The sequence below is a fragment of the Mucor mucedo genome (assembly GCF_025094135.1).
Source record: "Mucor mucedo strain NRRL 3635 chromosome Unknown EV154scaffold_42, whole genome shotgun sequence".
NCBI classification, from domain to species: domain Eukaryota; kingdom Fungi; phylum Mucoromycota; class Mucoromycetes; order Mucorales; family Mucoraceae; genus Mucor; species Mucor mucedo.
The window spans coordinates 173,521-194,461 of NW_026252326.1; the positions used below are offsets into that span (position 1 = coordinate 173,521).

Here is a 20,941-nt window from a genome sequence, read left to right on the forward strand (position 1 = left end):
TACAGACATCCGAAAGTAAAATGACAAATTAAAATTGGTTGTAAACAAATCCGCAAAGTATTGCATTGTGTAATCTTTGTCATTCATTACAAATGTGTGTAACCACCAGCTGAATCACGATCCTCATGCTCGAATTTGAGGCTTGCAAAATTAAGGTTTCCGATTACACCATTACGTTCAGGGGGGAATTAAAGGGTTTTTTGTATAAATAGTGATCACTTTCTTGACAGATTTTTTTTTCTCTCAGTATCAAACAATTATATTTTCTTTAAAACATTAATATGCGTTTCTCTATCACTGCTACTTTAATCGGTGCCGTTGCCTTGGCTTCCTCCGTCTCTGCTGACTTTTACAACCGTCTCAGAGTCAATGATACCGCTTTCTTGTTTGTTGATCATCAAACCGGTCTTCTCAACTTAGTTGGTGATTACAACCCCGATACTTATCTCAACAACGTTATGGGTCTTGCCGAAACCGCCAAGTACTTTGGTGCTGCCACCGTCCTTACCACCTCTCGTGAAGATGGTCCTAACGGTGTCTTACTTCCTGAACTCAAGAAGTTGTTCCCCGGTGTTCCTTACATTGCCCGTCCCGGTCAAATCAATGCTTGGGATGACCCAGATTTCGTTAAGGCTGTCAAGAAGACCGGTAAGAAGCAATTGGTTATTTCCGGTATTGTCACCGATGTTTGTGTTACCTTCGTTGCTCTCTCTGCTAAGAAGGCTGGTTATGATGTCTTTGTTGTTACTGATGCTTCCGGTACCTTCACTGAGGCTGTCCGTGATGCTTCTTGGTTAAGAATGCAACAAGGTGGTATCCAATTGACCAACTGGTTTGCTGTTGCTTGTGAATTAGGACGTGACTGGCGTAACGATATCAACGGTATGGCTGCTTTGTTCGCTAAGCGTTTGCCTGCTTATGCTCACATTATGGACAGCTTTGCTGGTGCTCAAGCCGCTGCCCTTGCTGCTGCCAAGAACTAAATTATACCAAAATTCGGATAAATTTAATGTTAACTACTACTGCTTTCTATCGTAATTATTTATTAATAAAATTAAAAACATTTTCTCCAAACTCTTTCTCTCTCTCTTTTTTATATGCGCAAATGCTAACTTTTAAGACTCGACGAATTACCATTTAGTGAGAGATATGCGATCATGAAAGACTTATGGACATGAAGATATTATTAGAGTAAGAGTTATAAATAAAAAGTGGTAAGAAAAATTCAGGAGTGGTCACTGCTTTGGCCTATGTGTGAAAATGGGTGATTTTGAATTACGGTAATGGAAACCTGGTCTGGTCTGAATGGTTTCCTATCCGACATGAAGTGATAATAGCTTTTTAGGTACCTTTAAGGATATAACAAAAAAAAAAAAAAAAAAAAAAAAAAAAAACTGCCATAATCTGAAGATTTGACAGAGTCTCATGATTGGAAATTGAACTGTGTAACGTTTTGAACAAATTAAAGAGGCCTCTGAGGATTTTAAAAATATGATGCTGGTCGATAGTTGCGGTAAAATGTTTGAATCAAATCTTCCGAACATGTAGACAAGGATCACGCATTTTCTCAACATAATATGAACCGAAATATCATAACATTGATATAGGAGAGAACACCAGATTCTGGATATATCTGTGCATTTAGCGGGAGCTATATTAAGTTTGCTGTGAAGATTTTGAAGCCAGAAATCATACGACAGCACCTAAACAGTTTTTAAATGGGTATACGGCTAAAGAAGAAATGATTAAACTTTAATATCCAGAATTAACTCCATGGAAAATTAGCAACCTAAGAGAACCTCTCATAATTTTAACGCTACTGAATCTAATGTTGGGTGGCCAAGTATCCATATCGCAAAGGAAAGACGGGACCTCAAAAGACTATTAAGACGAGTCAATCCGTTCTGAAGGATAACAATAGTATTTATACTTATTCTTGTTGACATTTGACAGAAACTGATTATAAATAGAAAGTAATACATGCAAATACTTTATTCGCTTTTCTTAGGGGCAGCCAATTTTTCCTTAGGTACAACCAAAGTGCACGTAGTCACAACGTAAGATCTGTGATTTGACTATCCTTTAGACTTAGAAACAAGAAAAGATAATCAAAAACAATATAATAATTACGAATAAATGTATATTAAATGATTTGTACTTGGTTTGACAGTTCTACCATCACTCCTTCGCTTTTAAGCTCATTTGATCTTAATCTTACGCAGGAATATTAGGGTAAATAAGTCCAAACGAGTAGCTGAAAGTAAGCTATAACACACATATACTAGTTTAAACTATGATGATTGCAATAAATTTGTATCTAGTTCAAAATATTAAGTTATATTGACCTCTTGGTGTCTATTAAAATATTATAACCCAAAATTACGATTACGCGCACCCTGGCTATCCCTAAGAGGCCCGTACTTTGTTTTAACTTTTTTTGACCATACACCATTTACGAAACGAAAGTATAACGTTTAATAGCTATCTGTATTTACGTGGGTTGCATGACACGTCTTCCTCCCTAAGTTTCCCATTGTCAAAAAATATTGAAAATTGTATAGGAGCTTTTGGTTAAATATTCGTTACCAAAAAATTTGCAACTTTTATCTAATGAAAAAGAGACGTGAAAATACCATATTTGGATAACTATTATAGACTATACAGCCCTTTGATTTAGCAAAATTATTGTCTTACCAGAAGAACAGAAATAAGAAGAAAGCATGTGATACGTACTCATAATTTGCGTGTGGGGTAAGAAGGAGACATGAAAATGGGTTGCTCATAAATTAATATTACGCAACGTAAAACTTTCTATAAAAGAGCATGAAGCGTTACACCAAGAATATGTTTTGCTGTAAAATTTTCTCACCACTTTAGAAATAGCTGTGACGGTTCCCCTCTGTTTTTGTAAAGATCAGGATGACAACGATTTCTAACTTTAAAAAAAAAGGGCTGTATATAAAACCGAAAAACAATTAATTACATTTCTTTTTTTCTTTATTAACTTTTAAATAACAAATAAATGTCTGATATTGTAGTCCCTGGTTTCAAGAGCTCCGAGCTCATTGCCGAATTGAACAAAGCTTTCGAAGGGTTCAGTGATGAAGAAAGAGCAAAGATGATCAAGCAGGTCAACGGTGTCTTCCAATTTGTTATTAAGAATTCCGAAGGAAAGGAAGAAGTTTTCACTGTTGATGTCAAGAAGGAAGGAAAGGTTGTTCGTGGCAAGGGTAGTGTCAAAGCTGATGCTATCTTGTCCTTAAAGGATGCTGATTTTGTCGATTTGGCCACTGGCAAGTTAAACGGTAAGTCATTACATATTTTAAATATGATGTAATTATCAAGTTGGACTCATTTGTATTGGTTATAGGTCAAAAGGCATATATGAGTGGCAAGCTTAAGGTCAAAGGTCAAATTATGCTCGCCATGAAGCTCGACAATGTCTTCAAGGCTGTCAACCCTACTGCTAAACTTTAAAAAATGTACCATATCATCTATCGTTTCTTTAAACACTCTATTATTCCAAATTGGCTCTGTAACGACAATAAATAAATTAAAAAGCGGAGACAGGCTTTCTCTTTTTTGTTTAAAAAAATAACTGACTTGAGAATTTAGCAGATTGGATATGTAACGGAATTTCAATCCTTTCTCCCCAAAACTTGCGGTACAAAAGAGGAACAAAATAAATTACGCGTGTGTAACATCTCTAAAAAGAAAAGCTTGAAACAGGATGAAATGCTAGGTTTTGCCCAAATCTTAGCATTTATTCGGTAATACGAGTGATTACGTTTCATACTTCTTTCCACAACATGAATGTTTTACATTATATAAGTAGTTTTTTGATACTTTTCTATCCATTTATCATTGCAAGAAATTATAATTTTTTTGAATTATGGTTGGAAAGGACATGAATCTGTTTATAAATCCCAAGTTTATTTAATTGTTTACATCACCACATACTATTTGTATAACTCTATCTTATATCGATAAACAGACAGAGGGCAAAGAAACGTTGTCTGGCGTCTTTTTTTTTCTTTTTTCTTTTTTAAGTACAGTGATTTATTTGTTTGTAATTATGATGAATTACTGTTAATCTATTGCAATAAGTACACATCGCAGAGACTTCTTGTTTTTATCTGAGATTCATCTGATTAAGTCTGAACAAATTGCAGTCGTCCCATATACTGTTTGCGAAAAACTGTTCTTTATAAGCCGAGAGGGTACTTAAAACACAATCTTGTTAAATAAAGAGCAATGGCCATGTTTGTTTGGGTTCTATATAAGGTTATTTAAAAAAAGTCATTTTTACGGTATTTTATTACCCATTGGCGTCTACTCGTGATTCTACCTTCTTATTTTTCACAGACGCTTTAGTCACAAGGTCAACCCTACAAGAACTCATCAGAAATTGTATCATGGCGAATATATACAACATAATTGTTTAGTTCACGTGTATACAAAACACTGCTTACATACCAAGTAAACATATGCCTTTCCTTCATTCCAGTTGGATAGAACCCCAAAAGTTTCCTGTTTCATCCTCCTTTGGGATAACACGCTCTCTGTCACTATTTACTCATCACGTGTAAAAGCCCAGAGAATATAAAACTTTTTTTTTACGAATATAAAGGTATTATTGTCCTCTTTTATTATATTTTCATTTTTCTCATTGCATTTCCTTACATTAAAATGTCAAGTTCAGCTTCATTATACATGACTCAAGTACGATTTTGTAGAGCACTAGCGGTAGTGCGGTGTTTACCAACAGAAAGCGGAGGAGCGTTTCAGCCATCAATAGCAGACCGACTAAATTTTTATGGACTTTATAAGCAAACACTTGCTGGGGATTGTATGCTATTAAAACCGTCTTCAAAACATATTGTTCAATACGCAAAATGGTATTAAATATACTTGATTTTATACATGAATGTTTTATTCAAGATTATTAATTTTATTGTAGGAAAGCTTGGGATAGACTTCGAGGAGTAAGTCCGATTGATGCTCAAATTATGTACATTCATGCACTTATCGACCTGTTAACTGAGGTAGATTTTTCAAAATGAATTTCGTTTAATTTCCATCTTTACTAATAAACAGAACCAGTTTTTAGAGAAATATCCTGATTCTGAGTTGACAGTAAGCCTAACTGAATCATTAGACTATTTGCAAGAAGTTCAAGACACAGGCACCGATCAAGGTAAAAAAAGAAGAGGCGTTTCACAAATTGTATTCTCATGTTTTATATGTTACACGATAGAAGAAAATCTTGTTCAATGGGACACGAATGAACAGGAAAAAGAAGAATACTATTTGGGAAGCATTAGGTCTGAGCAGCTATTATCTGAACAACAAGGATCATACTATTCAAGTCCTAGTGAATTTCCCATGACACCAGAGCTATCACCCAGATATTATCAGCAAGAGGAGCAAGAATATGATAATGAGGTAGCCACAGCGACATCATCCTTATATTTGTCTACACCAAGTCGACACCCTTATGCTGAATCCAGTAAAAAAAGCAGTAAATTAGCTACAAAAAAGGCATTAAAGAATCTACAGATAGAAGTAGCAGCTCTTTGTCAAGAAATTGACCATCTAAGAAGAGAGAAACATCATTCGTATTTACGTTGGCGTGGTCTTTGGTTACTCAAATCAGTTGCAAGGCATACGTTTTTTAATTTTTTGATAATGATACTAGTATTTGTTGTGTTATGGAGAAGAAAATCACCTATTGCTTATGCTATCATGAGTTACACTGGACCTCGTACAAGAGATCAAATACGTTACTTGTTTCGTCATTTTGTCTTTTGGAAAGTCACTGCGTAAACTTTTTTTTTGTGACATGAAATACTCCAGTCACATTTAATGAATAGAAGAAAAAAAAAGTATAAATTGATTTATTTATTTTCTCCCCTTTTTTGCTTTTTCACTTTTTTTTTTGTATTGCATGGATATTTAAATAAATAAAAAAATGAATATGGAGCCACCAACCAATCAGAGGACGAATATGTTATTAATAAAAGATATGAGTCCCGTGTCCAGAAATTTTGATTGTGAAGTTATTGTACTACAAAAAGGTAAATGTACTTAATTTTTTCTTTTTATTATTACATTTAAACTTACCGACAACAAAAGATGGTGAGCCAGTCACGACCCGTGAAGGAGATATGATTTATAGATTCTTGGTTGCAGACAAAACAGGTTCAATTATTTTGAGTGTATGGGGAGAGATGGGAAAAGATATTAAAAGTGGTGATATTTTAAGAATCTCTGGCGTGTAAGTAATGAAGAAAGATCAGCTGTAAAAAAAAAAACTAAACGTTTTTTTTTATAGAGATAATAAGCTGAGACAGGGCCGATTATTTATTTCAACACTTAAATCATGCAAATTAAAACGAGTTGGACAAGATACTTTTCCATTTGTAGAGAAGCCTAATATGTCCGAAATTGAACACCACCAACCACCAGCATACAGATCCAATCAACAAAACCAATCCAATCGTATACCTCGTCAATTAGACAATAATAATAGATCACATCAACAACGCGGATACCCTAATAATAATAGTAATATGAGTAATGGCCATCCATATAATTCTAGAGGAAGACCACACAGGGGAGGATATACGAATAATAGAGGCAGAGGAGCACCCAACCGATACCACCAAGATTTAGATAATCCCGTATAAATCCATCTATTTTTTTGAGATTGTTGTAAATAGCCTTGATAATTGTTATAAGACCCGACTTTTTTGTTTACATGTATAAAATACATCTACCCCTCTTCCCTCCCTTTATATATATATATATCTGTATTTAATTGACTGGTGTGATGAATCTATTTACGATGAATCTTTGGACAACGGGCAAAGACATGTCTTCATTATAATCCAATAAAAAACTTATACACTATTTAGTTGAGAGGTGGTATGCTTAATCATCACCGCCAGACATAAAGCTACTACAAGAGCTATGATCTACTGTCACTATAATTATCATGCATTAAAACAAGTGGCGTATTATAGACCAAAGTATTGTATAATTGATATGCTAATTGCAATCGGCCAAAAGTCAAACAGTTGCACAGGTCTTACCCCGACACTTACTATCACACTCTGTATAGAATATGAAAGGTTTGCTACAATGGATTAAGAAAGCAGTCATTTAATTGGTTGAATAAACGCGTCTTCTAAAGCTTTTAGATTTTTTTTCTTCTTCAATCAACAATGAAGCCCACAAACGCAGAAAATACAAATGTCGTCTATAGACTTTTGGCTGGCATGTCGAGAGAATTGCGCTGCTCTATTTGGTTCGTACTTGAAAAAAGAGAGGGCGCCTTATTTCAAAGAAGAAACTAATAATTGTTTTCAGCTTAAACAATTTTTCAGACGCTACTTCAACACCTTGTGGACATACATTTTGTAAAGCATGCATTGAGGAACATTTAAGCCAGAAAGAGTTCTGCCCGCTCTGTAACCATGAAGTTGACGCCGAAGATTTAAAACCTTCCTTTTCCGTTCAAGCTATTGTTGAAGAATTCAAGAAAATGAGAGAAGAGTTTGAAAAAGAACACGACCTAAACTTATCTCAAGTACCCATTCAATACCTTTCGCATCAAGATACAGTGGAACAAGACACGCCTCGTAACACATGTAAATAAAAGCTCTCCTTTTCTAATTTGGTTCTAACCCAATTATATAGCTACAAGTCCTGCTGATACTGATGGATCATTACCCGAAGTCCAAACAGAAGAAGCACGTCCAATCCGAGTGTACGTCAAGGATAAGTCGCTTGTAAGTCGCTATTCTCAATCGTTATTTTAAAGAAAGTTTCTTATTTTTTTTTAAAAAAAAGGAATCCACTATTCCCGATATGACATTTGTGGACGAGATCAATGAAAATACTACACACTTGGTATTGGATCTGGCAAGTAAGTAAAGTTGTACGTCTGCATATACACTGGATATGAACTTAAACAAAACACAGATCCAAGTTTTCGTGGAATCGTCAATATCAGCGATCAGTACTTGCTAGGTATTCTTCATGGATGTTACATAGTTGATTCATCATGTAAGCTGGTATTATGCAAATTTATTTTTTATTGAACATTTCTTTTTATAGGGCTCGAAAAGTGTTTGGAGATGAATGCAATCTATCCAGAGACAAGGTTTGAGATTGCAGGCGAGGTCACTTTTGGAAGAACAGGTGCGCCTGCTAAATCAAGAAAAAACAGATTAGAGGGAAAGGTAGTTTTATAAAAAAAAAAGAAAGGGAGGATGAATAAGATTCTTATTATTTTTTCTTGTGCATTTAGAATCAAAAATTGTTCAGAGGATTTCGTGCCAAGCTTGCAACAGATGATGAAATGAGCAAAAAATATGAAAAATATATTAGAATTGGAGGAGGCACAATTGTCGGTCATGGAGAGGTTATTGTCTGTGATGAGGAGATGGACTCTGTGGATGCAGATGACTTACATGATCAGTTCCCGGGCGAAAAATTGCTGTTTAAGGGTTGGATTGATGAGTGTATCTGCACGTATGAGCTTGTCAACAAAGATAAATATGTTTTATAAGTCTATAACATTGTCATGTATGTCCATGTATATCATTAAGCTCATCTGGATTAAAGGCTATCAGATTACAGATTTTTACTAGATAACTTCTGTGATATATAATTAATAAACCGGCCGTTTTTTCATGAAAAGGAATGCGCATTAGATATTAGCCAAAACCAATATGTAACTGTACCATTGTCTTGCACTTGAGAAGCCGAGGAAAAAAAAATTACCTAGTAGCTCTAATTCTCAGTCAACTTTTAAAACTGTGCCTCATTCTTGGTATGTATTGATATACTTCTAGCATCAAATTATATATCGAAATGCCTATATGTGCATAGATATTAACAGAAATTTTTTTTTTATTCAATTAGCTTTACAATGTGTTTCATTTGCAGTAGTTGACAATATCCCTTAACTAAGCAGATGACTTGCAGTGTGATTTATAGACCTTAATCGTGCATAATAACTCGTCACAAGTTTTTTTAAAAAAAAAGTATGTCCCAAGACAAACATAATTTACCTAGAAACCAAAAATTCGAAACATCTTTGGTATTAGCAGAGGGAAAACTTTTATTTCAACAAAAGAACAATTAAAAGATAGTAATGAGGTCAATTGATCATATGCTTTGGGCAACTTATTAACTGTCAATGGGAATATTATGCTCGGTTTGAGGCAGATGATTCGAGTTAAATGTATTAAATTTAGAGCTAACAAGGGATGCTTATTCGTAAACTCAGTGTGTGCAGATGACTTGTGCGGCTGAAATATTAGTGGTAGTATAATATGAAAATAAAAGAATATGAATTTTTCAACGCCAGCCATCTCTCTCTCTCTCTTTCATTTTTTATAATCTTTTTTCTCCACATCTTTCTCTCAGTTGCGATAAATGGTTAAAAGAAACAATGAATCAGTCAATTACTTGACATCAATCATACAATGGATTCACAATAGCCCACCAGTTGTAGAACAATGCACAGTTCATGAAAATAAAACAAACCCACGACAACAGCTTTTATCTGCTCGTCACTTGAAAAGAAACAGACATCGTACATGGCGTTCTTTACCTGAATTTGGCCAAGAAGAGGTCAATACTGATATCAACTTGTCTTGACCTATATCACCACCAATAAAAAAAACCTTTTTTTTAAGCTTGTGGGAAGAAAAAATAACTGCAAAAAAAAAACAAAAAAAAACGATCACATCATGTGTCCATTGGGAGAGAATGAGGGACTTCTTTTTTCTTGTTGTTGTTTGACAAATATTGACAATTGAACTTTTTGGTTTTTATTTCATTGATGGCTTGGATCACGTTAAATTTCCTGCAGATCAATATTTTTTAAAAGTGCGCCAGCAAAGTATAGAGGCTATTGGAGTCCAGATCAACGTGTATTTGAGAATTTCATTTCAAAGGCATTGTATGACATCCGGAATAAGACCGATTTATTAGACTTTGTTACACTGTATTTTTGAATTAACTTTAAGTTACGTCGCATGACCCTAGAATCGTACCACTTACGACAGTCTTTGCATGAAACAGGAAATTATAATATGTGCGCCTTTTTTTTAAGTTGCTGGCGCTTTTGATTTAGTGTGGTCGTTAACTCTTGAATGACATATAATACATTCTAACTGTCTTCAACAAGTTAATCCAGATTAGAAACCCGGTAAAGGTTGTTTTATACTTTCGGAAGGCGTATTCAAGATGTTCAACAGTTGGTTAATTATGGCAGGCGTATTTATAACATTTACAGGTGACTTGGCATTTCGATTTTTATAATTTAACATTAGTTGCTAAGTAAATAGATATTGGTTTCAGTATTATATCAGCTGGACTGCCATTGGGAGATCAACCATTGGTCTACAACTGATCTGTTGGCCCTGGTTTTAAAATGATGCTATGATACATTGTATTGTGGCTTGGTAAATACTCTAAGTGTATTTTTAAGCATGCTAGACGTAATATTTGCTCTTATACTTTGCATTTATTGCTAATTTATTTTCAGTCTGACCAACAAAGACATCGGAAATCAGAGAAAAATATTACTGCTGTCGACAACACCTGCAATAGAACAAGATCCTACAATTTTTTTTTTTTAGTAGAACCAGTCTTGGGGATACATTTCCTCCTCGTTTAAAGCATGTTTAAGCCAATAAAAAGTATACTGCGTGAGGGCTGTTGATATAAAGTTTTGCAACTGGTAAGATCGTGCCTGTAAAATTACATGTATTAGCACTAACTCATACTAGAAAGTCACAGGTCTGGGTGTGCAGTTTCGCGCTGAAATAAAGAAAAGTGCAACGTTTGTTACGCAACTACGACGTAAGATGGCACCAAAGTTTGAGGTGGTGAGATTAATCAGATGTTGTTACACAACAAGGATTACCTTTCTCTTACCATATGTCTATCCGGGGGTGAGGAAAACCCCCAAGGTATTATAGGATAATTCACAGACTACAGATGCAATGCTTGTAGTTCTAAATACATGCAGGAAAAAAAAGGCCTATAATAATTTGATCTATTTTCCTTTTTCCCGCGTCAAGTCACTTACTGTAAACAATACATTACGTTTTTGTGCAATATTTTTTCTGCTACGGGTAGTCTAGTAGCAAAGTTTATGAGTGCGAGGCAAAAAGGAGACCTCACTGAAAAAGGCAACTTGACTCTTTTTAAATCGCCGATCAAACCTTAAAAAGCCATAAAAAGTAACGTTTTTACTCCCCTTTGTAAAAATGCCTCCTAAATTACTTATTAAAGACGTCTGATCGTGACGAGCAGTTTTTGTATACTACACGTAGATATTTTATCATTTTATTGCTGTTATTGATATACAACTTTTTTAGTAGAAAGAAAAAGAAGGTTTTTAGTTTATTAGATGATAAAATAATGACTCTATATTTACGATGACGATTCTGTTAAAATACGGAAGATCCTTAGAGGAATTAAGGGTACACAAAAAAAAAATAGGAAATACAAAAAAAGATTTTTTCTTAATTTTATTTAAGATTCTTCTTTTTCTTTTTTTTTTTTTTTGTATTTTTCATAAAATAAAAATGGAAAACAATAACATTGTAAATGAAGTAAATGAAACTGCTATCCGAGACCCGACACCCATGGATAAAAAAGCTGAGGCACAAAAGACAGCCGAAGTTGTTCTTGGTAGTGTTCCAAACATGAAGGCTGACAATGCTATGGCAAATGATCAAGGCACAAATGATTCAAACACACTCTCTAACGCTATTAAAGCTGCTGATGCCAAGCCTACCAAAACCGCACCTTTAAAGAAGTCTCCAGGCTCGTTCACTACATCCGATGCCAAGGCTGGTTGGAACGCATTTTCTAGTCTTCCTAATCCCGGTGAGGAGGATGTAATGTCCGAACTTCAGTCAAAGTTAGGTTTGGACTCTTTGATAAATATGTACAAGGGTTCTCGTACAACAGACGCTGCTGCAGAGGACCGTCAGGATATGGTCTCTCAATTTTTAAATGAAGCTTATTACGGGGAGTGGTATCACAACACTGCAGTCATGTTATTTACAGTTGTGTTTACTTGGTTATTAACGCGATTTGGTGGTGGTTTGATGTCTTGTTTAGTGGTGGGTGCTTTTTTGGCTACCTATTACCAAACTTCCATTCGTCGTCTCAGAAGAAATGTTCGAGATGATATTCAACGCGAATTATCTATCAATCGTTTGGAAACTGAGGTTGAATCTGCTGATTGGATCAATCACTTTATGTCAAGATTTTGGCTAATTTATGAGCCCGTCTTATCTGCTCAAATTATTGGTATTGCTGATTCTATTTTGGTCGATAGTACTCCTGCCTTTTTGGATTCCATTCGTTTGACTTCTTTTACTCTGGGTACAAAAGCTCCTCGCATCGAAAGCATTAAAACTCTTACAAAGACCGAACCTAATGTTGTGGTAAGAATACATATATGTACATAGAAAACAACGTTTTTTATCATAATCTAACAAATCACATCTGCTTATTATTTTTTACTATTATTAGTGCATGGACTGGAAATTCTCCTTTATTCCCAATGATACCCTCGATCTCTCAGAACGTGATCTTCAATCCAAGGTAAATCCTAAAATTGTCTTAACTATCCGTGTTGGTAAAGGTATGATTGGTGCTGGTATGCCCGTCTTATTAGAAGATCTTGCTTTCTCTGGTCACCTTCGTCTCAAGTTCAGAATGTTTAACGAATTTCCTCATATCAAGACTGTTGAAGCTTCTTTCTTGGAGAAACCTCAATTTGACTATTCATTGAAACCTGTTGGTGGTGAGACTTTCGGTTTTGATATTAATAATGTAAAGAAAAGAAACACGTATTTAGGGGGGAGAAGGAGGAAGAAAAGTAATAACTGACAAATGTTTGCTTATATAAATAGATTCCTGGTCTTGAATCCTTTGTCCAAGAGCAAGTTCATGCTACACTCGGTCCCATGATGTATAACCCCAATGTATTTACCTTAGATGTTGCTGGCATGATGGCTGGTGGTATTGATTTAAGTAAGTAATGAAATCAACAAACAAACCGGCAGTGTAATTAAAAAAAAAACATTGTAGATTCCGCCAACGGTGTCTTGATTGTCAAAATCCACTCTGCCTCTGGTCTTAAAGACAATGATCTTTTCGGTACTCTTGATCCTTATATCAAGATCCATCTCAATAACAGTTCAAATGCTGAACTCGGCAGAACAAAGCATATTGAAGATAACCGCAACCCTAAATTCGATGAAACTCTCTTTGTCTTGCTTAACCATCTTAACGATCCTTTGATTTTGGAAATTATGGATCGTAACACTGGTAGAGGTGATTCTTCTATTGGTGAATGTGTGTTTGATTTGAAATCTCTTGCCGAATCTGATAACCTTTGTGAAGGATTGTAAGTCCCTTGTTATTGTTGCATTTTTATTTTACTTCTCACTAACATCACAAAAAAAAAAAAAAAAAATTAGGGCTCTTCCCGTTTTGAAGAAAGGAAAGGTTTCTGGTGAGGTCAAGTGTGATTTAATTTATTTCCCTGTCAATGCCGCCGATAAGAGTGAAGATGGTACTGTCATTCCCCCTACTGAATCAAGTAAGTTTCTTTTTTTCTTTCTTTTATATACAGGTCGATGCTAAAAATACACGTACATCTTTAGACAGTGGTGTGTTGCGTTTTACTGTGCATGAATGTAAGGAATTGGGTGGTGTTCAAAAGAGTGGCGGTATTAGTATCCCTGTCATTGGTGGTAAGGGTGATATCAACTCCTACGCTGTTGTCAAGATGAATGGAGCTGAAAAGCTTCGTACACAAACCTTTAAGCGTTCCATCAACCCTCGTTGGGATAAACAAGTTGAGGTTTTTGTTACAGATAAGACTCAACTTAAATTAAACGTCAGTGTATTTGATAATGCTTTTGATGACAAGATGCTTGGTCGTTGGGAGTCCAAATTGGAAGATTTTGAAGATGATGTGTTTATCAATGGTCAAGATTGGTGGACCTTGAAGGATGGTGCTGGTAAGATTCATTTAAGTATGATGTGGAAGCCTATCACTATGACTGGCTTTGCTGAAGGTCTTTCTGGTGCTTATCGCCCTCCTATCGGTGTTGTTCGTGTCGATTTCAAGAGCGCCAACGATCTTAAGAATGTCGAAGCTTTAACTGGTGGTAAATCAGATCCTTATGTTCGTGTTATGTCTGGTGCTCAAGTACGTGGTCAAACTGAACGTGTAGATGATAACCTTGATCCTGTCTGGGACCAAGTTGTCTACGTGCCTGTTCATTCTAAGCGTGATGATTTAATTCTCGAAGTTATGGATTACAATGAATCTTCAAAGGATAAGAGTTTGGGTATCACTGACTTGTTATTGAAGGATATTATGAAGGAGGTCAAGAACGAAGAAGGTCAAGTTTACTATGAATCTCTCGAAGTCGTCACTCGTGATGCACCCTTAACCAGTCTTGATCGTAAGAAGGGTCGCGGTACCATTAAGTATGTTGCTTCTTTCTTCCCAACTTTAGCTTTAGCTAAGGAGGATGAAAAGAAGAAGGAAGAACAAGGTCAAGACGAAGGATCCAACACAAGTCAAGTTTCTGAAGAACCTGAAATGATTGAAAAGCCCAAGGAATTCCCCGAAAAGGATCTTCACGGCGAAGTAATCAAATACAAAACCATCTCTGAAGATAAAAAGCAAGTTGACTTGTCCGCCTACGAATCTGGTGTCTTGGCTGTTACCATGCACTCTGTTACTCTCAACGAATCACACAAGGCAGTTGTTGAACTCATGTTAGATTCCAACGATGCTCAATTCAAATCTACCGAACAAAAGGGTGCCCGTCTTGAAATTAATGAAACTGGCAGTGCTTTTGTAAAGGAAATGGATTTCTCCAAGTTAGTTGTTCGTGTCAGAGATGTCCGTGATGATGAGAAGGATGAAAAGTCCGTTGGTCGTGTCAGTATTGAAGTCCGCAAGATTGTGGAACGTCTCGTTAAGGCCGCTCAAGAAGAAGCCGATGAAGTGATTGAAGAGCTCCCCCTTTTGGATTCAAACGGAGGAAAGATTCGCCTCAGTTTTGCTTTTGTTCCTGTCGTTCAATTCAAATTAGACCCTGCTGAAAGTCTCGAGAACCAAGGTAGCTTGACTGTCACTGCTGTTAAGGCTAACAACTTGACTGCTGCTGATCGTAGTGGACAGAGTGATCCTTTCATTCGTTTCTATGTTGATGAGCAACGTGTTTTCAAGACCGAAACTTACAAGAAGACTTTGAATCCTATCTTTAGTAAGGACGAAACTTTCACTGTTCCTATCTTCAACCGTATTACTACCCCTGTTATTGCCAAGGTCTTTGATTGGGATCAAATCGGAAAAGATACTTTATTGGGTACTTGTGCAATTACTTTCACTGCTGCTGATGTTGAAACCTTTGTTACTACTACCAAGGAAATCCAGCTTGATCAAGGTGGATCCATCACAGTTCGCCTTACCTGGAGACCTGAACTGGTTGCCCGTAAGAGGTCTAACACTTCATTGTTCTCTGCTACTACACGTGTCTTTACCTCTGCACCTGGTAACGCCCTTGGTACTGGTAAGGATGTCGTTGGTGCTGGTTTTGGTGCTGGTGGTAAGGTCATCGGTGCTGGTGGTAAAGCATTTGGTTCCGGTGTTTCTGCTTTAGGTAGTGGTATTCGTGGTATTGGTAAGATCGGTAAGAAGTCTTCCAGTGAAGATAAGATCCCTCTTGATCGTGAAGTATCCAATTCTTCTGATGTTGTCCCTGTACCTTCTCAAAGCACCAATAATAATGTAAACGATACTAGCTCTATGTTAAGCACTTCTCCTAGCAACTCTACAAAGCAAAGATCGATGGGCGAAGATGAATCTACGTACCAAGTTGTTTTGATGGAAGCTCGTGGACTTAAGGCTATGGACCGTGGTAACACCAGTGATCCTTATTGTCGTGTCCGAGTCGGTAACAAGGTTGTATTCAAGACCCGTCACATCAAGAAGACACTTACCCCAGATTGGAATGAATCTTTCACTACCAAGGCGAAAGGTATCATGGATTTCAAGGTAAAGGATCATAACACACTTACAGATGTGGATATCGGAGAGCATCAGTTTGAAATTTCAAACTATGTTAAGCCCGGCCAACCTTTCGATGGCTGGTTACCCTTATCTCCTCCTGGAACTGGTGAAATCCATGTCAAGATCTCTCTTGTCGATAGCGATTCTGTTTCTCTTTCTTCTAAGAGTGGTTTATTCGGCAAAAAATAATATTTTAAAAATTCTAATTAATAGTAAATAAAACAAAACGCTTATATCTCAATTAGTCGACTGAGCCATATTATGATGCAATCTATTTATGGTCCTAGTGGATGGATCTTATGACAATGGGTTACGTTTTCGAGCTTCTAAAACAGTATCAACGTTAGGTTGGTTGATCACCCACCCATACTATTATAATAGAAAAGTAATATTGGCGTAATCGACACTAATCTGACAAAGAATTTTTTCTTGGCTATATCTGATGTAAGAAACCAAGGCTCATATCCTATGTTTTTGGGTAGAATAAAATATTATGCAACTATGATGATGGGGCTTGTCCGTGATTAACAAGCTTTGGGCCTTTAGTAGCTATGCCTTGGCATATTTTTATATAATACATGGCTGCACACTAACCGAGATATTGGTGCGTATCTAAATTTAGTTTAACCACTCCTAATGATACAGGTGAAATGTCACATTTCTTAGATCCGGCAACAGCCAGTAGATATGTTTCATTGACAAGATCTTTTTTTTTATGACTTGTTCAAAAGATAAACGAAAAATGGGTCCATGGAGTACAATCAATGTTATTAAATGTAACACTGGTGAATTTAACATTGCATGATTTCCCTTTTATCTATTGTAAATGTATATTATATGAGTACAACATTATTGTTGCAATCTATAAATAAATTTAAATGCTTATTGACTGATGAAGCTGGTTATCATTGGACAAGTTTAAATTTTCGGGGCAAGAAAGGTCGTCCCCGGTCATTTCAAATCCCTCTTCACCCCATCTTTAATCTTTTTTTTCATTCATCTTTTTTTTTTTTTTTTTTTTTTTTTTTTCTGCGTTGAACCCTTCTTCCCCTAAATTTATAATCTAAACATATAAAAAAATCATTTTATACTCCCAAAATTCATGTCATCTGCAATAGTTGTTGCAACTATCGCACTACAGGGAGCAGCTGTAGGAGTGTCATTTGAGCTGGCCTTACGCTCCGTATTCCAAGTGAATGATAAGGTTGCTCAAGTCAGAATTGGCAAATTTTTTCTCGGCTTTTTTATGGCTATCAAATCAATTTTATTCTTATCATTCCATTCAAGGTAAAAATCATTGTTTTTTTTTTTTATTTATTAATGCTAAATAAGCACTGACACTTTATTTTGTATGAATTAATAAAATAGCCAAGGAAATTCCTGTTATGTTACAGGCAGATTAGCAGACTTGTTTTTTCATTTTGCAATGACAGCTGGTACTCATGTTTTACTGACAAGAGTACAATCGATTGTACCAGTCGACTGGAGACGAAAAAGTCATATTTTTCATTCGACGCTAATTGTTGTGAGATGCATCTTTGGGCTTATCGATGTCGGCCTAGTCAAAATTGACAACTATCCCAACGGTACATGTAAATACACTGACCAAGAATATGTGAGTTTTAAAAATTTATTTATTAATTGATTACTAATTGTCATCTTATCAGTGGGGTCCAATATACACTTTATATGACACATTGATTGATGTCTATGTAACAGTGGTGATTTCGTACATTTTATTGTCCCATATACGATCACTTGTATCTGACAGAATGCAGGTTAACAATAACCTTTATGTCTCAGTTATCTATCATAATGTGATACGAACACTGTGTTTGACCATCGTTAATTTAATCTCGACTACACTTATCGTCATGGTACATAATTACGATTGAATATCAAGATTTATATCAGACAACTAATGCTGACTATTCCATAGAGAGACCGAGTTGAAATCATTATGCTTTTATGGCCTATTATCAACATTGCCTTTGTTATTCTTGTAGGATACGATTCAGATGTTACGAAATCGATACGTAGACTAAGACAAAAGTATTGGAGCAGCTTATCTGTGATGGCTAGCACAGTTGATATAGGCCAAATACCATCTATTTCTATACCCTCCAATACGAAGCGTTCCAGCTCAACCAGTCATTCGGATATTGAGTTGGAATTAGGCGCCGAAAACCTGCATAATAATAATAATAATAACCGTGCTGTGCGCGACAATAACTTTGACCTAAGTTTAATACAGCTAGAACGGTGGAAATCCGGTTTAAGTTCAACAGAACGTCAGATCCAAGACCAAGCGGGTTATGACACGAGGGAGGACAGAAGGCTCTCTTTACCTAATTTACAGCGTCACGCCAGTGGCTCCTACGATACAGATAATACTCTTACATAATAATTAATTTACACCAAAAAAATCTATTCAAAGTAATACACAATTTTTTCCTTATATACCCCCATTTGCTTTTTATGTCGGATGTTTAAATAACGTCAGACAAATAAATACTATTTTTCGACAGCAGTAAAGGTTACACAATCCAGACAAGCTCAGACAAAGCACACAAGTATATGTAAGTTTACTTGCCAAGACATCTGTACTAGTAAGCCTAAGAAAGTGCAATTTAGCCAAGACAGCCCTCAGTAACGACAGTTTTATAAGCGTCCTGAATTTTAGAAGCTAAACATCCCAAATAGAAAACTGATCAATAGTTTTCTTTTAAACATAGAAAAAAAAGTGGTAATAACATAAACTGGGGATCATATCTGTCAAATGAAAGAGAAAAATTGATTATTGGCATACCTTTTAGATCCATAGTTAGATCACATCCTAATCACAGCTTAAGTTAAATACCCCCCCCCCCCTATTTAAATGCCAGCAATCAATGTCTAAAACGCTATACAATGTATTTTCTTTCTTTGTTATTACTGATGAAGGCCTATTTCTTTTGCTTATTGTGGTATCGGTTTCAAGTAACACACGCCCATATTCGAATTTCACTACGGATAATTATAAAAAAGGGTAACACGATATATTCTGGATATCATGACTGAAATAGACGTAGTGAAAAAGATACATAAACACAAGAGTTTGGTAGCTAGGAGGGGAAAACAGGTTAATTCTACTAGATAAACAAATAATTGGTATAGAAAAACCATGGTCATATTATAACACCTCTTAACTCATCTATCCACTTTGAGCTGTAGTTTCTATCTACATAGTTGACGCTTGTTTTGTATTGCGTCAATCCCACCCTTCATTTTTTCCGCAAGCTTGGGAGGTGAAAGTTAAATCATATTTTTTCTTTGATTTCTCACAAAGTATCCATAGTATTCCCAGCAAGCTCCTTGGTTGTTGAGGTTTTTTATTGTATTGAGTGTATATCTAGTTAGCATCATTAAAGACCGTCAATTCAATACATTTTAAGTTAGATTTGCTCATTTATTTACTTATACTTATGGAGAGGGAATTTTTAGACCAGACTTTCAACCGCTTAAACTAATTTTAAAGCCATTTGCTGTTTGAGAGCATAAATAAGCATATTTTACCACCACTTAAACTCACCATAAAGAAAACTAATGGATCCATATTAATACCATCTTGAGATTAAATCTACACGTTTCTTTGAATAAGAAGGATAACAAGTTGTTTTTATTTTATTTTCTTAGTCAACTCAATTACAACTTGTTGAAAACAAAAAACAGAAACCACAAAACTGAGAGCAGTATCCTTTAAAATATAATGGTATGCTGGCACTTATGACTAAAAGGATAGAAGAAGAATAAAAAAACAGGGTGCTTTGATTTGTTTTTTGGAGTGTTGCTTTAGATAAAAAATTTAATGTAAAGTCTGTTGACTGTGGAAGACTCTTGATATTGAGACATGCATCGTTCTATCGCTTTATAAATATTAACGCCATATTAGCTGCTCCCCGGCCAGACTTTTTGAAGTTTACACGCCTTATAATAAAACCGCTTATGAAATTCACGTTATCCCCAGATTTGTTTTTCTGAGCTTAACTCTCCACCCCCTCCCCTCCCCTTTCCATGGAAGGCTAGACAGCGTCCAACTTTACAGCTTATTTTAATTTTTTTCATGATCACATTTGTCGTAGTTATCCGTTCAAAGCTTTTTCATAGCCGTAAGAGCCGAAAGTTCATCTCCATACTATGTTTCCTATTTAAAATATACAAAATTATAATGGAAACACCAATTTTTGAGGGATTATCATTAATAGTGGGAATGCCTATTATGGTTTAGAATAGTTACACGAAAAGCACATGATGAATATACGAGAGCTTTTTTTTTGTCAACAAAGGTTTTATGATATATCTGTAGATCCATCCAGCTCATAAAAAACGTCATTCATAACATAAAAGTGTCATCAAGCTCTTATATAAATACATGGCTCATGCTTGTAACAAAAGAGCCGATAGTAGAAGCATCACCAACAAGTGATGATAAAAAAAACAGGTTTTAAACTGATGATGAAAGAAGGCGTTTATCATTTATGATTTCTAACGAAACAACAAACAAACAAAAAATAGCTTCCCTGAAAGATAAAACACGACATTCAAGTGGAACAGAAGAGTCCAAAAATAAATTAACTGTTAGATAATCACTGTTGACTTTTTTTCGCATATATTTTCCCGCACTTTTTTCTTTTTCTCTTTCTTTTTCTTCTTGATACAGAAGTAACAATATTATCGGGATGAGCCTTTTATTTTTATGGCACCCTTGGAATCCGAAACAAAGCGAATTTCTGTTGTGCCAATCAAACATTTCGGTACTCCAGC

At 35.6% G+C, this 20,941-nt stretch overlaps 8 protein-coding genes across 8 annotated transcripts; all 8 read left to right on the plus strand.

The window, feature by feature from the left end:
- Nucleotides 1-254: 254 nt before the first annotated feature.
- Nucleotides 255-1,075, plus strand: EV154DRAFT_507699 (isochorismatase family protein). Its single transcript, XM_051601468.1, has one exon. It carries the CDS (start codon nucleotides 282-284, stop codon nucleotides 981-983), a length of 702 nt encoding a protein of 233 aa, XP_051457955.1. The 5' UTR covers nucleotides 255-281; the 3' UTR covers nucleotides 984-1,075.
- A 1,940-nt stretch (nucleotides 1,076-3,015) lies between these two features.
- On the plus strand, nucleotides 3,016-3,595 carry EV154DRAFT_551486 (SCP2 sterol-binding domain-containing protein). Its single transcript, XM_051604981.1, has 2 exons — nucleotides 3,016-3,305; nucleotides 3,371-3,595. The coding sequence occupies exons 1-2, from the start codon at nucleotides 3,023-3,025 to the stop codon at nucleotides 3,475-3,477; spliced, it is 390 nt and encodes a 129-aa protein (XP_051457956.1). The 5' UTR covers nucleotides 3,016-3,022; the 3' UTR covers nucleotides 3,478-3,595.
- Nucleotides 3,596-4,648: 1,053 nt separating this feature from the next.
- EV154DRAFT_507701 (acyl CoA binding protein-domain-containing protein) lies at nucleotides 4,649-5,953 on the plus strand. The gene is made up of 4 exons (XM_051601469.1): nucleotides 4,649-4,898; nucleotides 4,961-5,045; nucleotides 5,104-5,197; nucleotides 5,258-5,953. Exons 1-4 carry the CDS (start codon nucleotides 4,690-4,692, stop codon nucleotides 5,824-5,826), a joined length of 957 nt encoding a protein of 318 aa, XP_051457957.1. The 5' UTR covers nucleotides 4,649-4,689; the 3' UTR covers nucleotides 5,827-5,953.
- On the plus strand, nucleotides 5,954-7,031 carry EV154DRAFT_507703 (uncharacterized protein). Its single transcript, XM_051601470.1, has 3 exons — nucleotides 5,954-6,077; nucleotides 6,136-6,277; nucleotides 6,335-7,031. The coding sequence occupies exons 1-3, from the start codon at nucleotides 5,972-5,974 to the stop codon at nucleotides 6,687-6,689; spliced, it is 603 nt and encodes a 200-aa protein (XP_051457958.1). The 5' UTR covers nucleotides 5,954-5,971; the 3' UTR covers nucleotides 6,690-7,031.
- A 428-nt stretch (nucleotides 7,032-7,459) lies between these two features.
- Nucleotides 7,460-8,575, plus strand: EV154DRAFT_420245 (uncharacterized protein; the record flags this gene model as incomplete). Its single annotated transcript, XM_051595945.1, has 4 exons — nucleotides 7,460-7,643; nucleotides 7,987-8,070; nucleotides 8,122-8,246; nucleotides 8,315-8,575. Coding segments are annotated over 4 exons (654 nt in total), but the record flags the coding sequence as incomplete, so codon positions are not given.
- A 3,097-nt stretch (nucleotides 8,576-11,672) lies between these two features.
- On the plus strand, nucleotides 11,673-16,327 carry EV154DRAFT_537959 (C2 domain-containing protein; the record flags this gene model as incomplete). Its single annotated transcript, XM_051604247.1, has 6 exons — nucleotides 11,673-12,482; nucleotides 12,571-12,873; nucleotides 12,954-13,074; nucleotides 13,132-13,450; nucleotides 13,524-13,645; nucleotides 13,710-16,327. 6 exons carry the CDS (start codon nucleotides 11,673-11,675, stop codon nucleotides 16,325-16,327), a joined length of 4,293 nt encoding a protein of 1,430 aa, XP_051457960.1.
- A 913-nt stretch (nucleotides 16,328-17,240) lies between these two features.
- Nucleotides 17,241-17,429, plus strand: EV154DRAFT_420217 (uncharacterized protein; the record flags this gene model as incomplete). Its single annotated transcript, XM_051595944.1, has 1 exon — nucleotides 17,241-17,429. The coding sequence occupies one exon, from the start codon at nucleotides 17,241-17,243 to the stop codon at nucleotides 17,427-17,429; it is 189 nt and encodes a 62-aa protein (XP_051457961.1).
- A 135-nt stretch (nucleotides 17,430-17,564) lies between these two features.
- EV154DRAFT_420348 (uncharacterized protein) lies at nucleotides 17,565-18,542 on the plus strand (the record flags this gene model as incomplete). The annotated part of the gene is made up of 3 exons (XM_051595947.1): nucleotides 17,565-17,753; nucleotides 17,806-18,015; nucleotides 18,078-18,542. 3 exons carry the CDS (start codon nucleotides 17,565-17,567, stop codon nucleotides 18,540-18,542), a joined length of 864 nt encoding a protein of 287 aa, XP_051457962.1.
- Nucleotides 18,543-20,941: the final 2,399 nt, after the last annotated feature.